This window comes from Australozyma saopauloensis, chromosome 6 (assembly GCF_035610405.1).
Source record: "Australozyma saopauloensis chromosome 6, complete sequence".
Taxonomy (NCBI): domain Eukaryota; kingdom Fungi; phylum Ascomycota; class Pichiomycetes; order Serinales; family Metschnikowiaceae; genus Australozyma; species Australozyma saopauloensis.
The window spans coordinates 208785-228707 of record NC_086136.1 but is presented as its reverse complement, the minus strand read 5'-3'; the positions used below and the strand labels follow the sequence as shown (position 1 = coordinate 228707).

Below are 19923 nucleotides of genomic sequence, written 5' to 3'. Positions count from 1 at the left end.
TTTAAGTATTTGTTCATTGGTTATAAATAAATGTCGTGGAATATTCGTTTCAAATTTCTGGCGATTATGCAAATCGTCCATGCTAGCTGACAAAGTACATCTTGCGTAGTTTTGTAAGTCTATCTAAGCCGTCATTGATGTCAAAGCTCTCTCTTCTCTTTCGATTGTTAGTCAATGGGTCCATGTCAAAGGACAATTCTTGGTCCACGAGATACTCACCGTGAGGACCAATCGACTTTTCCAGCAGGGCGATCAAGCGATAGAAGTATTCATAGAAAGACATCTGTCCCATGTAGCTCATATGCATACACCAGGGTTTGTGTGAGTGAACAACTCCCTCAGCCATATGCTGCTCCACAAACAAGCGCTGATTGCAACAATCGCATGTCATGAGTAGCACGGTGTCTTCTTGATGACTCTGTAGGGACAACTTCCAGCCCAGTGCCGCAACCTTGTAGATCCATGGAGGACAGACAAAATCCAACACAGCTGCAAAGTTCTCCTTGGTGTCAGTATAAAAACGATCAAGAAACCACATTTTGGAGACCCTCACAAAGTGCTCGTCAAGCTCACTTGTGCCAGAAGGCACCAATGTCTGGCAAAAGGCGCCCATGTTTTCTAATGCAGGTAGATTATCGATCAAGTTCTTCAAGCACAGCAAGTACTCCGTCACAAGTGTGGCATTTGTCGCACTTACATACGGCGTCATATAGTAAATTCCCTGTAGAGAGCACGAAAGAGACTTCCATGGACATGATTGAGAATGTGCTCCATGGCGAATCTCTGAGAGATATGAGACCTTCAAGTTATCGTTAAGTCTCACTATGTCTTCCATATCAAACAGAAATTTGCCGTAGCTGGCTTCGTCCACAGAATTGAACCTCAAAATCAATTGGACCTCGCACACGGAACACTTCAAGTGGTTGGAGAAGTTATTGTTTCTTGAGATGGGTTCGCAGGCCCAGCCGTTCAGAGCACAAAAAAGTTCATTAAGTGTCGAAGGCAGAACTGTTCCCGATTCGTTTAAATCGCTGGAAGGTGGAATCGACCAGTTTAGAGCGTTGAAGGTGGAGATTCGATGGAGAAGATCAGCTCTCGAATATGGATCAAACGACGTTGATTTTCCGCTATGAATCATGGGAACAGTAGATTTATCGAGCCAAGCGTCACGGGTGGAATTTTTCTTCAGTTTATGATATTCAAAATGGTGCTTCTTCTTTATAGAAGAAAAGAACTGGATATCTGGATGGTTTTCGTACTTTTTTGGTGTCAGAGGTACGGAAAAGGTGGCAGTAGGTCTAGCAGGCTGGTCAAGGAGCGCGAGACACTGGTTGAGGACGCGTGGAGTGTTGGCAGCGAAGTTCAGGGAGTCCATGAAGTTGGATTTGGAAGATTTGAAAAATCGCTACAGATAAGTGATGTCACGTGATATGGCCGAATCTTGGAGATTGATTCTGTAGCGGTTCTAAGGGTAGTTTTAGATTTCAAAAGATCGTGAGGGAAATCTTCGAAGGCGCGCTTGAGTGGAGTCTGAGACTGCGGTCGGAGGAAAATCATTTTGCTTTAGCCGATGATCATGAATGGACATGCTTCTTATCAAGTCAGGTGCTTATCTACAGGAATGGCTGCAAAAAGAAAGTACCGGCATGGTGGGAAGGATAAAAGCGAAGATGAGTAGAGTCAAAAGGGTTGAGTATTGGATGGGGAGAATATTAAGATACATGAACTCCTTGAATTTTGTGGATTGCTTTATAACAGGAATGTTCATCTGAATGAAATACTTTATGTTGAACATGCTCCAAAACTCGATGAGAACAAAATGATGGCGACGTTTTGTGGAATACATTATGTAAATTGATACCGGGCAGAAAACGAGTAGCCAGGCTGATATTAAATTAGAACTCATTAAAGCCTGTGTTCTAATTAGAACTCATTCAAGCCTGTTCTGTCCCTCTACCTATCAAACCAAAAAAGGTCCGAATTGCCGCAGCCCACAAAACCTAGCGAAGATTTTCTTTCACTCATTTTTGTACTAGACGTTGTCGAATCATCGAAATCATCAAAATTCGACATCCTTCTGCGCTAGTACATGTCCCCTAAATACAAGAACAACACCCACTCAAACGTCAATCAAATATCTCTACGAAAGTGAAAAAGCCACTCTTCTTTATTCACTTTGATTTTCTTCCCTCAATCAATTATTCCTCCTCACACTCTTCATCACTTCTTCGAACATCACTTTCTCCACACTATTGTACCCTACACACTCCTTCAACGACTACTACTTCCACATCCACAAATGTCTAAAAGACCCGTTTTGGAAGAAGTCGACGATGACGACATCGACAACATGGACATGGACATTGCCCAGTTCGATCCATCGCTCCGCACACCCATCGCACCCATCAACAAACCGGTGATCACCCGTTCCCAAGATTCCGAACCCAACTTGCCTCTATTCCCTCCACAGACCGCACAGCCGGAGTTGGATCTTGCGCGTGGCGATGCCTCCAAGGAGATCATCAACTCCACCAAGTTTTCCGAGGAGGAGAAGTCGGAAATCAAGAAAATGCAGCTCATCTATCCATGCTACTTCGACGCCAACAGAACACACAAGGAAGGCCGCCGTGTGAGCCAGGAGTTGGCTGTCGAGAACCCAATCGCAAAGACTATTGTAGACTGTTGTCGCCTGCTTCAGCTTCCGGCCATTCTTGAGTTGGACAAGTCTCATCCACAAGACTTTGGAAACCCTGGAAGAGTGCGTGTGTGCTTGAAAGAGGACGGAGAGAGCGTTGCTTCAGAGTATCGTACCAAGAGAGCATTATTCAATGAAATTTCGCGCTACTTGAAGCTGCATCCCACAACATTGGCCAGCGTTGGCAAGAACCTGGGTCTTCCTATTCCGGCCGAGTATGAGCAAGGTTTTGAGGCTGAGGAGTTGCCTAAGGTCAAGGGTTTCCGCATGAACACTATCGTACCTGTACACCTGAATTTGACCATGAAGCATCCAATGACAAAGCAGATATACGAACCTGAGCCTGATGCGCCTGCACCTCCAAAGCCGGTAAAGGCGCCAAAGAAAAAAGTGATGAAAATTAGGGGATGATTGTATCTCTTTTTTTAAAGTTTGGTTTCTCCAAGTGATTTGTCTCTGCGGTCGAATGACGATTGTACCAATTTCCAGAGGCTCATGAACTCATGCGGATGATAACTTGAAACTATAAAACTACTAATAAACAACTCATAGATAACATGTGATCATATGTATTGATACCTAATCACTCTTTAAATAGATTTGAGAGACACTGAGCTCTCTCGTCTAGTTCTCCGTAGCAATGAGAGCTCGTTACTATCTACCGCAGCACAAAGCTTTTGGCAAATCTATTGCGCTGGGGAGTATTTTGATCTGTACTCCCGAATGGAGGCCAACTGCTCAGCAGTCAACTTCTCGCTCAAGTGCTCAATGATGTTTTCCAACGAGACAATAGACACCACTGGAACACCATAACGTTCGCTCACAGCCTGTGTGGCAGACTTATCCGAACCACCAATAGTCTCTTGTCTATCCAATGCAATAATACAGCCCACCACCAGGCCCTCTTCTTGAGCAATAATGCCAAATGCCTCGTTGATGGCAGTTCCAGCAGTCATGACATCATCAATGATCATCACGCGCTTGCCCTTCAACTCACTACCAACAATGGATCCACCCTCTCCGTGGTCCTTCTTCTCCTTTCTGTTGAAAGAGTATCCCACAGCACCGTAGTTCTCAGGATCGAGCTCTGCAAGCTTGGCAACGGTAATGGCAGCCAAAGGAATACCCTTGTATGCTGGGCCAAAAATCACGTCGAATTTGATACCAGAGGCAATGATGGCTTTGGCGAAAGATGTAGCCAAAGCCAGCAACAATGTACCGGTGTTGAACAAGCCCAAGTTGAAGAAGTAAGGCGATTGGCGGCCCGACTTAAGAGTGAACGAGCCGAATTTAAGTGCATGAGCGTCAATAGCACGGTCGAGGAAGGCAGTTTGGAATTCTTGCATTGTCTGTCTGTGGAATCGATAAGAAGAGATTAGAGCGATGAGGTCGATGAGATGAGGGTGATGAGATGAGGTTTGTGTGGGGAAATTCAGGGGAGCCAGTAAGTTGCCGTTGGGCAGGAAAACGGATGGCTTTTAATTTTGCTTCTATTGTTTTCTGAACAATTTACCTACTTGCGTGTCTTTGGCGTTTCGTGGTATCAGTTTCATTCGAGTTCGTTGATTTAGTGTATCTCTAAAGTAGTGTAATCAAAAAGACTCCTAGTTGAAGTAATTGACTGATCAAAAAATCAACTAAATTTTCGTTGAGTCTACTTGGTATTCACTGCAATGATACTTTCTCTTTCGAATCTCTCTTCTTTGTGGATTGGGTTTGCTGACGTCTGACACTCATACGAGACTCGGCCAATCCATTCTATTTACGGAAGGGTCAATTATATAATCAAAAAAAGCTCAAAATTTTTAATTGACACGAAACTCAATGTTTCCCCATTTTTTGGGTTTTCTGACAATACAAGTCTCACGGCTGTCTTATCAAGTCGCTATCTGCTACTTTTACACGAAAACACAACGTACTACCTCCATTCGAAATAAGGAACAGACGTGGAAATTACTTCCGTTGACTCGGGCAAGATATACAAAATGTCCGAAACCAAGGAATTCGACAAACAAATCGAATACTTGGAAGCTGGCCAAAGACATGATCTAGCTGTACATTTGTATCTGGCGTTTCTACTACATCAGATCAATCCACTCTTTCCTCACAAAAACTGGTCATCGTGGCCGCAAAAAACGGTCGCAGATCCTACCATCATCAATGACTACGAGGACAACATGATAGATTCGGAACACCAATTTGACGATGGGCCACCACTGCAAGAACAGGACGAAGAGTCCGAGAAACAGGAGATATCCCATAATGCTTCTGACATGGACACTGGAGACGACTCCGACCACAAAACGGTGTTTTTCCGGCCCGGGCTAGGCGCAATCAAACTACGGAATCTACCCAGAAGAAGAGTGAATCCAAAAGTGACATTGGTCAACGAAATGCATGCGCTTTTACTAAGACGCATATCGAGAAAGTTGAGGGCTGAGGGTCGCGGATGTTCCCCTATAGATGAAGACTCGCCAGTTCTCAAGAATATGGCTTTACAAATGGCCAACAGAATGGGTCATGTGTTTGATCTATTGAATCGACAGCGGCGCATGAACAAATTGGCCAAAGATGAGAAGCATTTTATTCCAGCTGACGTGTATCGTCAATACTTCAAACAAAACTGGCAAGATGTGGTCACAGCTGATCTAAAAAGCAACAACAGAAATCAAGTAGCCAATCTCCGCCGGTTGCGCCAAGTCTACACGAGATGCCGAGGCTATTTTAAAGATGTGGCATATGATTATGAGTATGATGAAGATGACTATGACGATGGAGAGGCGCCTCTTTTCGATGTAGAGAATCACCTCCGGGCTATAGAAGACGACTCGGATTCACCGGCGGTACCCGCTCCTTTGTCAAGACTTTTGCAGGAGAGAAAGAAAATTGAAGAACACAAGGAACAGGTCTTCATTAAGCTGTGGGATCTGGCGGGTTTGGCGTGCAGCGTATCATACAGACAAGATGACCATCCCGGAGTCAACCCCAAGGAAATCATAGAAATCAAGAGCGAAGACGGTACGAGCCGTGTTGTACGTGACTTGGAACGGGAAAAGGACAAACTATTGGAAGTTACAGGACTCTGGGAACAGTATTCTCAATGAAACGAAAAGATCTATGAAATTACAATACATACTGGCATAACGAAAGCAAAGGTGGAAGCAGGATTGAGTAGCAGACTAGGCTCTCTTTTGATAAGTGGAGGTGATCTCAGTGCCGAAGATAACGTCCCAGAACTTGCTGGTGACACCGAAACCCAACTCGTAGTTTTTGTAGTGGTGCTCCAAGTGGGATTTTTTGATCTCCTGGAAGAACTGAGGCAACTTGGTGTGATGCAAGACATAATGGGTGACATCGTACATGATGTAGCCCAAAGTTCCGCCGGCAAAGCCAGAACAAGCCATGTAGAATGGCAAAAGACCGAACACCAACTTGTAGAATGGATATGCCAAAATGATGAACAACGTTGGGGGCAAAACCAAACGATATCTGTCCATAGGCAAGTAATGGTGGACACCATGCAAGAGGAAGTGGAGAGTCAAGAAAAGACGGTGGTCGGGCAAGTAGTGGTCCAAATGGAACAAGAATCTGTGCAAGCAATACTCTACAAGGGTCCACACAAACAAGCCCATGACCCAGAGACTGAGCGCAGTGACTGGATCCTGGTTCTTGAAGCCAACATAGAAAAAGGCAAAGTTACATGGAAGCCACACGGCAGGGACAACCCACCATGCGGTCAATGACAAAGGCTCCAAGAAGTTACCGAAGAGCTGCGCAGAACCCTTACCGTAATGACGGGGTCTGTGGACTTCCTCCAAGTAGAACTCCTTGGAGAACGTGCTGGTGAGCATCTGGGGGAGCAAGGGCTTGTTCAAGTCCAAAAACTTGTGTTTCTTGACATCGGCAGTGAAGTCAGTCTGCACAGACATTTGCTCATCGGGAGGCAACTCGTCGTGGAACTCGGTCAAGTCCATGTTCATCTTAACCTCCACGGGCACATTGTTTCTATTTTCAAGCAAGTTCTTCTCTTCCTCAGGGGTGGCCAAATAGCCCACAAGGAAGTCCTCATCCAAGATCTCATACGCGGACTCCGAGTGCTCGTGCACCGCAATATCGGCCATCACCTCGGTCACGTCTTTGCCCGCATAGTCCACTATAAGATCAGCGCCACCAGGGTGCTCTGAGAGGAACTTGGTGACATCGTAGACCTTTCTGTTGTAAAGCGAGACCCAGCAATCCTTCTCGGAGTTGTGTTTTTGGAGCGTGGCTACGGAAACGAGCGGTAGTGTTTTGGCCATTTTAATTTTGATGGACAATAAAGAAACGGTGTGGGAAAGTGGATACAAAAAAGGTGTAGTAATCAAGACTATATGTATGGGTGGTGCGATGGTATGTATGTATGATACGCGCGAAATCCGACACAGAGAAGGGGCATATGCGAGTAGAGATTTGCAGCCGGAAGTGAACAACAGCCGACGCGAATGTGGAACTGGGAAAGTGCATGCTGCTAGCGGCCGGCGATATCTCCGGCCGGCTGGAGGTTATCTCCGGCGAGATGGCGATGCAGATGGCAGATGCGCTTACTTAATCCAGGGTGCATACATGGTGCTCATACGTTGTGCATGGGGCTGAGGATGAGGAACACATTTTTGCAATCTTAGCTGGTTCGTGTGTTGTTTGTTGATGCCGAAAAATTGAAAAAAGAAATCTTTACTCTTATTCTGTCAACTGTTGGAGATTTCGTAAATGTGAATTCTTCCGAAATTTTCCACCTTAGTTCATTGTTATCTCTCATTTTCAGTGATAAAAAGGCTGAGTATACCACATCACGGAGCGGCGCAGTTAACTCCAGATAGAATCACGAAGCGACGCGGCTCTTTCCAGATTAAGCCATGGAGCACTGAATTTGGTTCCAGAAGACGTCATCTGTCAAATCTTGTTCGCAAGTAGCTGTCTATCTCTGAACAATCGGTGATGTGTGAGGCGAAGCTAATTTATCCGAGCTGCTCGGATCAATTGTATAAACCCATGGTCAATTCCTTGCAATTCAATAAAATCATCATTCATTCTCACTCTCTCACTGTCATTGAATCGCCTGAAAATGTCCTTCTTCGAATTGCCAAGCATTGGAGCCGCCTCGGCGGTGTACTTGGCTGTCTTTGGTGTATTTTTCATTTTTGCAACCGTCATATTCCTCCATAGAGGCCCCAAAACGTTGTTCACCTATTTGTTGATTTATTCCATGATCCGCTTCGGAAGTCAGGCCTCTGGTTTGGCCTTTGCTCATACTCCCTCCCTGATTAATTTGCTTATTGCCTATGTTGTTCTCAGTACGCCTGGCTTCTTAGTCTTGATCTTCGCATCCTTCCACGCAACTCTTCATGAGCAAAGATTAAAATTTGGCGTATCTTGGTTCGACACTCGTGAGATCATCAAAGGCGCCCGGTTCAAGTTCCTCAACTCTCCCTTTGCTCTTACTCGTTTGATCTTGATTGCAGGCTCCATCATCGCCATAATTGGTGGCCTGGTGATTTCTAATGCCAGGGCAGATGATTCCAACTACAGCAGCGAGCTACAATTATCCAAAAGTCTTCGTGTTGCGGGCTCCACTATGCTCTTGGTCGGCACCCTAATTCTGATCTTGTTAGCGATAATTGCACTCACTAAAGAAACTATCAGAACTGTTCCTATGAAGCTCATTGTTCTCTGTGCGCCCTTTTTGTTGGTTCGTTGTGTCTACAACTTCCTTGCCATCTACGTCACCGAGATGAATTACTTCAATTTCGAAAATTACCTGGGCTCAGAAAGCAAAACTCTTATTCTCTCGGAGAACATCATGTCTACTGCTATGGAGTGCGTTATTTGGTTGCTTTTGGCATTTTCGTTTTTGACTACTGTGCACCACAAGACCTCTCATTCAAAAAAGTCAAATGAGGAGACATCGTCAGGTGAGCCCTAAAATGACATTTGGTCCTGGATGTTAGGTGTAGCAGAATACTATCTGAAACACTTATGTGAAGGACGTAGAATGAGACGTTAGAGATACTAACCTACGTATGAGAGCTATTTTACACGCTCTTTGTATAATAATTAGACATCGACAACTCATTCAATATCGATAATTTTCGGTAGTCTAGCCATTTTTTTATTGAAGTGTTCTTTGATGTAGGATATGATGCTGAGAGCGTGGAGAGAATGAGTAGGTTTGTTCACCCGCATCGATAATCTAATTGCGATAGATCAAAATTGATAACATTTCTTAGTTTCTTATATCATTTTTATCAATCGGTTAAGGTCAAAGAATGGCTAGAGGCCTACTCTCAAATTGATCTTTCGAATCCGGATGCACGTCTTTCAACCACGGTCAATATTATCCTTGAATTCTAAGACCAACTGACTCACGTCTCGCTATCTATCCATCATATTTTTTCATTTCGCACAGCCAAGATCAGACATTTATAATATAAACCCGGAACTTGATAGGTCCACTCACGTAAGTGGTAGAATATTCTAAAAAAACAATGCCCAAACTGTTTTGAGATAGCCTGACTCGTGACTCTAATGAGTAAGTAAATCATACTTTGCCTTTTCATCTGCTCGTGTAAGGATCTAGATTAAACCTAAGGCCGTGAAAAATCTAGATTTTCCAGTTCAAAGCACTAAAACTTATCATACTCAAATTAGATTTTATGTAACAAAAGTTGATTCCATTGTCTCGGCAAGCTGGACCTACAATCCTTGGGGTAACATATAGACGAAGGTCTGCTCCTTCTTGCCATCAACAATAAACAATGGAAGAGAAAATGAACAGAGGGGGTGATACAAGAAAAAACAGAAATTTAAGACAGTAACGTCAAAATGCGCGTCAAGCTCGACTTGTTAGAAGTAGCTGCATCTTACATCCTGCAAGACATGATGAGCGACTTTGATACAATCGAAGAGTCCGAGAAATCAATAAAATTTGCATCAAATTATCAAACTTGGACTCCGCCATCGCGAAAGCCCCAGAGCAGGTTTGCTTGCGTGCCGAATCATTCAAGAGAAACCGACCTAAAATATTTAGAAGAAATAAGAGAAGAAATCCACTTGAAGGAAATACGTTCAGGAATATCGAGCTGCTTCTATTGATAGGGTTTAGAACTCAAGAGATCGGAATATTGAACCCATTTGGGACTTGTGGCTGGATTGATTGAGGCCATTCTGTTTCATCGCGAAAAAGCCTCCAATAATTGAACGAACAGCGGTTGAATCGAGAATTGTCTCTCGATTTCGGGTCTGAATTAAATCGCATCGAGATGGGAACTTTGTACATGAGCTAAACACAGCGTGTGGTTCTGCTTACCAAAGGTGCTTTAAAAGCGAACCAAGCACCTAGAAAACCGAAATAATGAAGCTACAAATGAATTTTTCTCAGAATATCACAATTGAGTTAGAAAGAAAGCAGCTGTTGGGGCTGTGGATCTCAATGGACATTTATCGTTGAGAATTTCGTAAATTTGCATCTTGTCTTAAGATATCGTGAGACACAAAATGCTGTTTTGTATCTATTAATCAGTCTCCTAGGGTATAGACATACTCAAACTATACCAAAAAATAGTGAAGCTAGACTTATTTGAGGGTTTCACTTATATTGGATTGAGTCTTATAGTTCCTACATTCGTTTCAGACTTATATAGTCATTGTTTATATGCAAATGCGATTCTATACGGAAATCTGGGTTTCACGGACATCAAGATCCAACTTAACTGAGTCAAAGTCCTCCTCGTCTAGGGAATCAGCCTCGAACTCTGTATCAATGTCGTGTGTGCCCAATAGATCCATATCGGTATCGGGTTGTGGGAACTCCTCCTCTGTCATCTGTTGCTCCAAATGCAAAGTGTGGTCCACCAAATTCAAGTATGCGTACATGAAGTTTGAAAGTAGAACTTGTTCGCGGAGAGATCTTTTAGGGTTCGCAAGCTTGAGATGTGAGAGTCGATAAATAGCACGCTCAACGTGCACTGGGAATCGGTAGTCTATCATAACAAGAGTCGAGTGTGAGGGAGGAGGTAATGGGAACCCAAAAGCGGAGTCGGTGAATTCAATAGGTTGATTTGCTCTAGATGTTCTTTTGATCGACTTTTTGAGTCGTTCCTGAACCTCAAGAGTAGACAGAGGCTTGGAATTCTCTATATCGATCGCTTCACTCATTTCCTCCTCAGCAGGATCCTCTGGAATTGTTGGCTCCTCGGGCTTCTCAGAGCCCTTGTTCTTGATGTTCTTGAGTTTTTGTTTAATTCTAGACTTCACATCTGCAGACGATGAAACTGGTATGTCTCTAGAATTGTTCGAGGTCTTCGATTCTTCTGATGTTCGAGAGCTTTTTTGGCCAGACTTTTGCTCATTGTGAATTTCAGAAGAGTCGCTGCTTGATACTCGGCGTAACAGCTCCTGCGTTGCTCTTTCGCCTGACGACAGGTGACTCCGCTTTTTCTTAAAGAACTTGCTAATAACATTGTCTTTTCCGCCTTCTGTATTACTGTGCTCATCGTGCCCACTTTTGTCCAATTTAGATGCAAGGTCAGGTGTTGAAACTGAACGTACAGTTTTGCGAGAGACTTCTGCAATCTTGCTCTCCTTCTCAGATGAAGCGGACTTGTCCTTAGACCATGGCCATGGCTTTTTACTTGTCTTCTTCTTCTCTGGATCTGTTTTAGAGATTAGCAGGCTAGAGGAAGTCTTCTTTTTTAACTGCTTTGACACTTTGTTGACTGGTTCCTCCGTCTTTAATGGCTTTCCGTGAGGTATCGAATCGGAAACAAGCTCTTTTTGTTTGGTTGTAGATAGTGTTGGTACATTGTTCTCCTCGGCATCTTTTGGTGTGATGATTGGCGAAAGAATCACTTCTTTTGCTTCCTTAATGTTGGCAGCCGTGTCCTTATACTTCTCAACTGGGTATTCTGCCCTTGAGGAGTCGCTTTGTGGTTGCTGCAACTTCTTTTCGTGCCGACCAGAAGAGTTCTCTCTCGAAGGAATTGCCGAAAGTTCGGGCTGAGTATTGGATGACTCAGAAAAGCGCAAGTTTGTCTGGATTCTTTCTTGAGGGATCTGTATCGAGTTATCTGGCTCATTGGCTAATGATGAACTAGTTTCATCGAGATCGCCAATAATATCCTTCTCTATGCCGAGAGTGTCCTCGTAGCTTACATCGTGAGTGGTAAGATCGAAACTGAAGTCATTTGATGGTTCTGCACTTATCTCCTCGTCTAGCGGCAAATTATCATTGGATAACTGTTTTGAAGGCTCGCTACGAGACAAACTTTCTTTGAATTCGTTGATCTCATTTCTCAATAGATCGAGATTATCGTTCAATTCACTTCGCTTTTCCTTCGCTTTGAAGGTATTCTCTCTTGTATACTGTTCGAAAGGGTAATCTTTACTCTGCTGATTATTTTGCTGTTTCTCAACGACTCTAGATGACTCTTGGGTGGGCCTGTAATTGTTCTGATGCTGGCTTTTATATTGGGGATGATAGTGGGCATTTTGTACTGAATTCAGATAATTGTCTTGAGGATGAGATTCATAATGGGGTTGATGATGCCTTTGTTGTGAATGGCCTTGATATTGATGTTGTTGCTCTCGAGCATGTCCACCACTATAGTTTCTATGTCTTGAGCGATTGTCCATTGATACTGGCTGGTACTGCTGAGAATACGGTTGATGCGCATGCTTGGAATGCTGTGATTGCATGTTTGATGGATAGTTCTGATAATTCTGATGCTGTGAATAACTCGAGCTTTGTTGCTGTGTCTGATACATCGGATATCCATTTTGGTCGAATTGTTGTTGGAGATGTCTAACAGGCTTTTTCGAACTCTGTGGGTATCCCTGTGATGAATACAGATCACTTGAAGATCTCATTGGCACATTTTGTACATGCGGATTGTATCCGTACAGAGCGCTAGAGCTCAGTGCCCTCAATTTCAAATTCCTTCTATCTTCACTGTCTCTATGATCTCTATAGCCAATGTGACCCTGAGAGCCTAATCCCTCACCAATATGACCTCTATAACCATCAGCGCTCCTGTTACTGCGATGATTTTGTTGCTTTGACTGAGCTGGTTTCTGAGAGTAGGCATCTGGATATGGTGAAAAGTTCATATTGTCATTGGGGCTCAAGGGCGCTGGAGATATTGAACTATTGGGCGACTGATGGTATGGACTCTGAGTTAAAATTTGTCTGGTTTGGTGGCTTGAGCCACTCTTTTTTGTTCGAGTTGTCAGAAGCGGTATGTCGTACTGTCCAGGTGTGCTTCTTGAGGACGAATGAGACCTACTTTGGCCCCGAACCTTGCCATAATAGGGATCTTGCTGCGGGAGTGAAGATTGAGCAACGTTAAAATTCTGAGATCTCAGCTGTTTCGGGACTTGAGTTAAGTTTGAAGACAGAAGAGAGCTTCTAAGCTCGGCAAGTTTACCTGCTTTGCTGCTCTGGAGCTGAGATCCTAGTTGTTGAGCAGTTAATTGCTGAGAGCTTGCATGTGGAGATGCCACTGGACCCTTACGGTAGTCAGGTCGCCGACTTCTGCGCAACGAAAACTCCTCGTCAATGGGTGATTTTTGCTGTCTTCCAGAAGCAGCAAATCCGCCAGGACGAGATGGCTCATAACTTCCGGGAACAGCAGCACCGTAAGGTTGCTTATGAGAAGAAGATCCCGTATTAATTCGGAGTTTTGGAAGTGGTCGCCTAGAATGTTGATGCTGATTCTCTTCATGGACCTCTGCTTGATAGATGCTCTTTTCCATATTTTGAGGGTTTCCAAGCTCATCAAAAGCTAATTTCTCTACATCACTGTAGCCCATTGAGGCAGAAGATAATGTGCGAGCTAGAGTTACAGCATCGGTAGCATCCATGCCCGCGAGACGAGTCATGGCTTGAAGCTCTGAGGTAAGCTCACGAAGGGAAGGGTTCTGATATTGTTTTTTAGGTTGATCCTGTTGGGTTTCCTTCTCGTCCTCTGCCACAAAGACCGTGGAGTCGTCTGGGTCTGTGTCTGTGACAGAGAAAGAGAGAGACGAGCGCTTCGACTTGGAGCGTGAGAGCGAGCGCGATATCTTCTGTTCAAGGAGCTCGTCAATGGTTGTTTTTACATGCATCTTATATTGCTGTGGGTTAATCTCAGGGTGCATGTTGGCAGGAACCCACAACAGTTCCGCATCCAAAGGTTGTTCTTCAGAAACAAAAGAGGGCGGTCGCGTATGACGCAAAGACTCCGATGGTGCTCGTGTGCTGTTTTCTTCTATATCGTCATTTACATCTCCATCCTTTGGCTCGCCCTGTTCGGTCTGGTCCTCTTCTTCGCGACCATGTAGATCAATGAAGTTCAGTTCTGAGTATGAGTACCGATTGTGCGAGCTGGCCGAGGAGTAAGACTCGACCAGAGAATTATCTTCAGGTTGAGCGGTATCGTCGTATCCTCCTCGGTCTACGGAGTACGGATATCCAGACGGATCAAGTGGTGGAAGATCTGGATCAAGATTCAATAGATGACCGATCGAAAGCCGCTTGAGCGCAGCCACCATCTGTTTCTCCTGCTCAATTTCCTTGGCAGCCGATGCATAGGTATCTAGTTTGCGATTCGGTGATGTGGATTTCAGTTTCGTGAGAGACATTTTGTGTTATCGGTGAACATGCAAAGAGAGAATGGCCGAGATGGGCTTAATGCAAAAATTTGGGGGTGTTCTCTTTCGAGCGCCGGTAGGTTTACTAGTTGCACAAGCTTAAGCGTGCCTGGGGTGGAATGCCGTGGCCAGATCAATGGGAGGTGTCCTTGAAAAGACAGAGGACCCTGAAAAACAGCGGGGGAAGTGGGGCCTTATATATCACGCGGCGAAAACGAAAGTTGTGAGCTCTGGGTTTACTGTTAGAATTGTTTCACGCTTATATAATGCGTGGGCGTGATTGATTTCGAACAAAGAAGTGAAGGTCCTTTCTTGGTAGGGGTGTGAGAGGTCCTGTGCACGTTAACTACATATGGAGGAGAAACAAAACATTTGACAAGGAAGGAAAATGAAGCGAATGGGTTTTAAGAAAATCAATTTGTGTATATTTTTCTGTCATAACTTTTTTGATTCATTTTGTGACCTTCTCATTTGTAAGGCCTTTGCATTTCTGTCAATCATACCTTTTATGATTGATGTATTGGTGGTTCCTCTAAGGGACAATAAATGAGAATATTTACAGTGTGGTTTGCCAGATCAAAGCAAGATGTAAAAAAGATACAGTCCAGTGCACAACAATGAACAGTAAATGATAAACCAACGCGGGTGTGTGGATCTCATCTCAAAAGAGGGAAACCCTAGCAAGTTGCATATCACATGCACAGCTATAGCACACCAGAGATTGCAGCCAGTGTCCAAAAACACTTTGTTCGCTAGAAGGCCAAATATCGAGGTGTAGATCAATTGGAAACCCACGTTCAATAAGGTGAAGCCTAGCGGGTGTCCTTCATTGTAGAATAAGTTGTAGCCATGATGGACATGGGCAAGCCCGAAAAGCGCCGGCAGCCACCTCATGATTTGACTGTTTGTGAGAACCGGTTTGAGCGTTGCAATGACTCCAGCCCTATAGACAAATTCCTCGGTAATGGGTGCAAAAATGTGGTCTCTGACGCCTGTCAACACCAAAAATGAGAAGAAGAAATCGTTAAGAACACTTTGGCTTTCATTGAAGATGTAATGCGCAATTGGGCCCATATATAAGACGCACATTATACCTATGTAGCGAAGTACATTCACTGAATCCTCTCCAAAATCGCCGTTAACAGTATATCCGGGCACAATTCCAAATTGTTTGATCACTTCCCATGGCAGTTCATAAGAATTGAGTCCATACAGAAGAATTAGCGGGAGAGTTACAAAGAGGAATACACAAAGAAACAAGATCCGAGTCATTCGATACCGAATCACAGCCGGGTCACTCCGATCGGCCGCCCTAAGAAGCACAGGAATATTGATTCGGATAGCCGCTACATATGACAGCGCAACTGCTGTAGCTAAAAGAATATGGGGTATCATTGGGTGTGTTTCATCTGTGTGTTTCAGATGTGTTTCAGGTGCGAGTTGAGTTTCAGATTTATGCGGAGTTCCTACAAGAAAATTAGTATTATGTAAGCTATATGTGGAATGTTATTGGGATTTTCTTGGAGTCTTTTTAAGGGTTTATACCGAATTGATAGCGTTAGGGTAAATTTTGGTCAAAGCTGAGGATATGTTTGCGTTACTGATTGTATTTGTCAAGACATGTAAAAAGGTGACGTTTCAGAAATTGTCATAATTTTCATGAACGCAATTCTTAAATTTGCGGTGGCGAGCCGAGATGAAATGGACAATTTCGAAATATCGTCAATTTTTTACTAGTTCAATGTGTTTGTGTTCATTCAGAAGGGTACTTCCATAGATCCGATCGATTCTATCCAACACCATTTTGCTCAAGTATCTGTATAAGCAGAATAGAAAAAATTCAAACATAAAATTCAAGAAACCGCAAGGTAGAATTATTATCGCGAGGCAAGACTCTATTGATACGCCATCACTTCTGGTACCGCCAACAATAGAGGTGCTTCTCAACGAGCGGCAACAAAAATTGAACAAAGACGTCATTTACACAAGACTTTTCTCAGCTAAACCGAGAAGAGTAAGCTAACCCAGCTTTTTATAGGTTCCGCCCTGACTTCGCCCGTCATTTATGTATATCTACATGGTAAAAGATTGACTGCTTGACACGCAAATGTACACTCATCTCAAACGATCTTGTCACGCTCACTGTATACAGCGAAGTCTGTTCTGTTCAAATTTTTTACCATTTTCTCGCTTCTTCGTTTATGACGTGCTGTGAACTCTTATCGCTAAACCAAAGCAAACCTTTCAAAAGTCGACATTTTTCCAAGCAAAACAACCTTTGCCTCCGAAATCAGGTTCATGCCCTTGCCCACGAAGTGCCATCACCGAAATTGACCCAACGGCTGAATCAAAAGGAGAACACATACGGCTGGCGTCGACTGAGTTGCAGGACGCAACTGCACACAACCCCATCTCTTTCTCGTAAATACGCTCTATATGCAGCCCGCTACCAACCACCCTCCAACGATTGAAATAAAAGACCGTCGATCCGCAAATTCTCCAGACTCAGATCATCTCTAAAATTAACTTTCAATGCGCCCAAAACGCGGCCATTAAAATCCCGCGACATACAGGATGTTCCGCTGCAGTTACTTTTTTCCCATCTCCTCGCTAATCTCCTCATTACTGCATTGGACACGCGCGCCAGTGTCCATCCTCGCTGTCCTTAGGCTCATCTCACACCGTCCGTGGTGCCATTCGCGACTCGTTTCTTTCATCGAACAGCCACAGAAAAAAACCGTTTTCGTTTGTGGGTAGAGTTTTTCCAAGCCAACCACGGCGTCTCCCGTCTCTTATATACAGTGCGTGCACCCAGACCTTTCTTTTTTCTTATTTCCCTTTCAATTTCCCTCTTCCAGGGTCTATCTCATTGAGGCCCATCTCATCTCCCTACATCAGAAAAGGCATCTGCCGTATCGAGAACTTCTTTTCAATACCATATTCACATTCCGATCATGACATCGCTCGTCGCCTGGATCGATAGAAATCAGGTGCCCATAACCCGCAACTTCTTGATGGCTCTCTATGGAGCAGACTTTGTGGGATCCAAACTCAACTGGCCTCGGCTCCACCGAACATGCAGTCGGTTCTTACATTTGCTGTATGCCATGGAGAAAGAACACGGCAAAACGGTGTATGATATTGGGTACCATGATGCCTACTACGTGGCGTATTGGGTAGTGCTTCTTGTGTTCATGAGAGCCATCTTGATGCAACATGTGTTCAATCCGATCGCGAAACACATCGTGGTGATTAAATCCAGGAAAGCACGGGTGCGGTTTGCGGAGCAGAGCTGGTCCGCGCTCTACTACACACTTTCGTTTGGCCTCGGGTTGTATCTTTACTACCACTCGCCCTATTACTACAACATCGAGAACATCTTTGTAGGCTGGCCCCACGACAGGATGACGGGGCTTTTCAAGAAATATTACCTCATTTCAACCGCCTTTTGGCTACAGCAGGTGGTGGTGCTTCACATCGAGCAGCGCCGGAAGGATCATCTCCAGATGTTGTCTCATCATTTCATCACCTGTGCATTGGTCATCGGCTCCTATTACTACTACTTCAATCGCATCGGCAACCTCATCTTAATTATCATGGACTCGGTGGACATTTTCTTGTCTTCAGCTAAGATTCTTAAATACTCTCGCTTTCCTAACGCTTGCGATGCTATGTTTGTTGTATTTGCTGTCACCTGGATTATTCTCAGACATGGCGTTTACAACTATTTGTTTTACATTTCTTGGTTCAAGTCAGGGCAACTTATGGCGGCCAGCAAATGCGGTGTTTCTGCTTTTGTACATAAACGCTGCTGGTCTGACCGCATTCTCAACGCCTTTTTGGCTTTGCTTGGTGGCCTCCAACTTCTTTCTCTTCTCTGGCTTTGGATGATTCTTCGAGTTGTGGCCAAATTCATTCGTGGTGATAATGCAGAAGATGTTAGAAGCGACGAGAACGATACTGATGTCGAAACTACTTCTTCGGCCCTGAATGGTGCTGGTGCTACTTCTTCACTTCTGTCCGAAACATCTGTTCCGGCAGTAGAGACTAAAGACTAAATGAATTCGAGCGGTTCCATTTATTCAAATCTAATTTCTATGGCACAGGAGCTATTATTATTTTTTGTGGACTCCAAATGCTCCAGTCCTGGGCACATAAAAAGCGCATCCATTCAAGGACGACTGCCGCTGCTAAAATGTGTCTTCTTATAGAGCCAAACTAGAATAGAGGCACACCACCATCACGACAAATCCCCATAACACCAATGCTAATGACATATACTTTAATGTATGCTCCTGTTTTGTGGGTTCGTCTGTATCAGACCCAATTAACTTGTAGCCAAATAATCCCGGCAAAATGAATGAAATGGCAGTAGAGCCCGTAGCACCTACGATTGCCAATACCAAAGCGAATGACTTGATGGTCACAGCAGCTGTGTAGCCAACCACCAAGAGAATGGTACTAATTGTATAGAATGTAGTGTCAGGGAATGGAACTACAGGACTAGGTCTGAGAGAAGCTCTGGATGGGACAGCCTCGAGCAAAGCAGAGGTTTCCGATGATACTGGCTCCTCAGAACCTGCATTTTCCTGATTAGTTTTAATGTGGGTTCTGATCCAGAAATAAATGTTGTTCACCGAAATTCTAGCGGGATGAAGCATAAGTGGGAACAGGAAAATCACCATGAACACAATAGCTACCCTGCCAACGGTACTGTACCACGAGCTAGGGTACAGCAAAATGACATTGCCGCCCACCTTGTCTCCGAAGGTCAAGTATCCAGTAAGTCCTACCAGGATGAACAAGACAGAGGCACAAAGAACGGCAAAATTGATAAGCCTGGCCATTGATGGAAGCGAATTGTTTGCTGCTTCATTGATAATTGAAAACATGTTTTGGTGGCCAGTGTAAGCAAAAACAACAATCGAGAAGGTGGAGAACAATCCTTGAAGAGAGGATGGTACCAAAACAATCTCGCCACGAAGCTTATGTGAAACATGCCCAAAAAAGTATTCGCACACTACCAATAAGGCAAGGTACCCTATTGCTACAAGGCCCAAGATGGAGGTATACTTCAAAGAGTCCAAGTTTTTGAGGAAAGACAAAGGCACACATAACACTCCCGAGGCCAAAATCCAAAAGGACCGGTGATGTTCCGAGGGTACAAATGGAACAGTTTCAACAATTGTTGGCATCAAATCGCCAATAAGGACCAAATATGAGATGGCACAGCCAAAGCACTGGACAGCAATTGCGGTATCAAAAACCACAGAGAGCGCAGGATAAGTAATCGAGCAAATATTGAAAAAAGTAGCATGGCCTTTTGGCACAAACCGAGCCACGTAGGCTTGCAAAAATAACCCATATCCAGAGGTAATGGCGGCCAAAGCCACAATAAGTACACCTACCACAACACCGTCGGTAGAGAAGGCAAGCGGAATGGACATGAGCCCTGCGCCGACAATGGTTTTGAGCAACGAAACCAGCGATGAGAGCTCGGAGGCACCGTTCAATTGAGGCATCTTTGGCTTGACGTTTGTGCTTTGTGGCTATAGTACGAGCAGTAT

At 44.2% G+C, this 19923-nt stretch overlaps 10 protein-coding genes across 10 annotated transcripts; 4 read left to right on the top strand and 6 right to left on the bottom strand.

The window, feature by feature from the left end:
- Positions 1-82: 82 nt before the first annotated feature.
- On the bottom strand, positions 83-1375 carry PUMCH_004678 (uncharacterized protein; the record flags this gene model as incomplete). Its single annotated transcript, XM_063023605.1, has 1 exon — positions 83-1375. One exon carries the CDS (start codon positions 1373-1375, stop codon positions 83-85), a length of 1293 nt encoding a protein of 430 aa, XP_062879675.1.
- A 924-nt stretch (positions 1376-2299) lies between these two features.
- On the top strand, positions 2300-3106 carry PUMCH_004677 (uncharacterized protein; the record flags this gene model as incomplete). The annotated part of the gene is made up of 1 exon (XM_063023604.1): positions 2300-3106. The coding sequence occupies one exon, from the start codon at positions 2300-2302 to the stop codon at positions 3104-3106; it is 807 nt and encodes a 268-aa protein (XP_062879674.1).
- A 275-nt stretch (positions 3107-3381) lies between these two features.
- On the bottom strand, positions 3382-4041 carry PUMCH_004676 (uncharacterized protein; the record flags this gene model as incomplete). The annotated part of the gene is made up of 1 exon (XM_063023603.1): positions 3382-4041. The coding sequence occupies one exon, from the start codon at positions 4039-4041 to the stop codon at positions 3382-3384; it is 660 nt and encodes a 219-aa protein (XP_062879673.1).
- A 639-nt stretch (positions 4042-4680) lies between these two features.
- PUMCH_004675 (uncharacterized protein) lies at positions 4681-5799 on the top strand (the record flags this gene model as incomplete). Its single annotated transcript, XM_063023602.1, has 1 exon — positions 4681-5799. One exon carries the CDS (start codon positions 4681-4683, stop codon positions 5797-5799), a length of 1119 nt encoding a protein of 372 aa, XP_062879672.1.
- Positions 5800-5874: 75 nt separating this feature from the next.
- Positions 5875-6993, bottom strand: PUMCH_004674 (uncharacterized protein; the record flags this gene model as incomplete). The annotated part of the gene is made up of 1 exon (XM_063023601.1): positions 5875-6993. The coding sequence occupies one exon, from the start codon at positions 6991-6993 to the stop codon at positions 5875-5877; it is 1119 nt and encodes a 372-aa protein (XP_062879671.1).
- Positions 6994-7796: 803 nt separating this feature from the next.
- On the top strand, positions 7797-8654 carry PUMCH_004673 (uncharacterized protein; the record flags this gene model as incomplete). Its single annotated transcript, XM_063023600.1, has 1 exon — positions 7797-8654. The coding sequence occupies one exon, from the start codon at positions 7797-7799 to the stop codon at positions 8652-8654; it is 858 nt and encodes a 285-aa protein (XP_062879670.1).
- A 1742-nt stretch (positions 8655-10396) lies between these two features.
- PUMCH_004672 (uncharacterized protein) lies at positions 10397-14347 on the bottom strand (the record flags this gene model as incomplete). Its single annotated transcript, XM_063023599.1, has 1 exon — positions 10397-14347. The coding sequence occupies one exon, from the start codon at positions 14345-14347 to the stop codon at positions 10397-10399; it is 3951 nt and encodes a 1316-aa protein (XP_062879669.1).
- Positions 14348-14932: 585 nt separating this feature from the next.
- On the bottom strand, positions 14933-15751 carry PUMCH_004671 (uncharacterized protein; the record flags this gene model as incomplete). Its single annotated transcript, XM_063023598.1, has 1 exon — positions 14933-15751. The coding sequence occupies one exon, from the start codon at positions 15749-15751 to the stop codon at positions 14933-14935; it is 819 nt and encodes a 272-aa protein (XP_062879668.1).
- A 1559-nt stretch (positions 15752-17310) lies between these two features.
- On the top strand, positions 17311-18414 carry PUMCH_004670 (uncharacterized protein; the record flags this gene model as incomplete). Its single annotated transcript, XM_063023597.1, has 1 exon — positions 17311-18414. The coding sequence occupies one exon, from the start codon at positions 17311-17313 to the stop codon at positions 18412-18414; it is 1104 nt and encodes a 367-aa protein (XP_062879667.1).
- Positions 18415-18561: 147 nt separating this feature from the next.
- Positions 18562-19878, bottom strand: PUMCH_004669 (uncharacterized protein; the record flags this gene model as incomplete). The annotated part of the gene is made up of 1 exon (XM_063023596.1): positions 18562-19878. The coding sequence occupies one exon, from the start codon at positions 19876-19878 to the stop codon at positions 18562-18564; it is 1317 nt and encodes a 438-aa protein (XP_062879666.1).
- Positions 19879-19923: the final 45 nt, after the last annotated feature.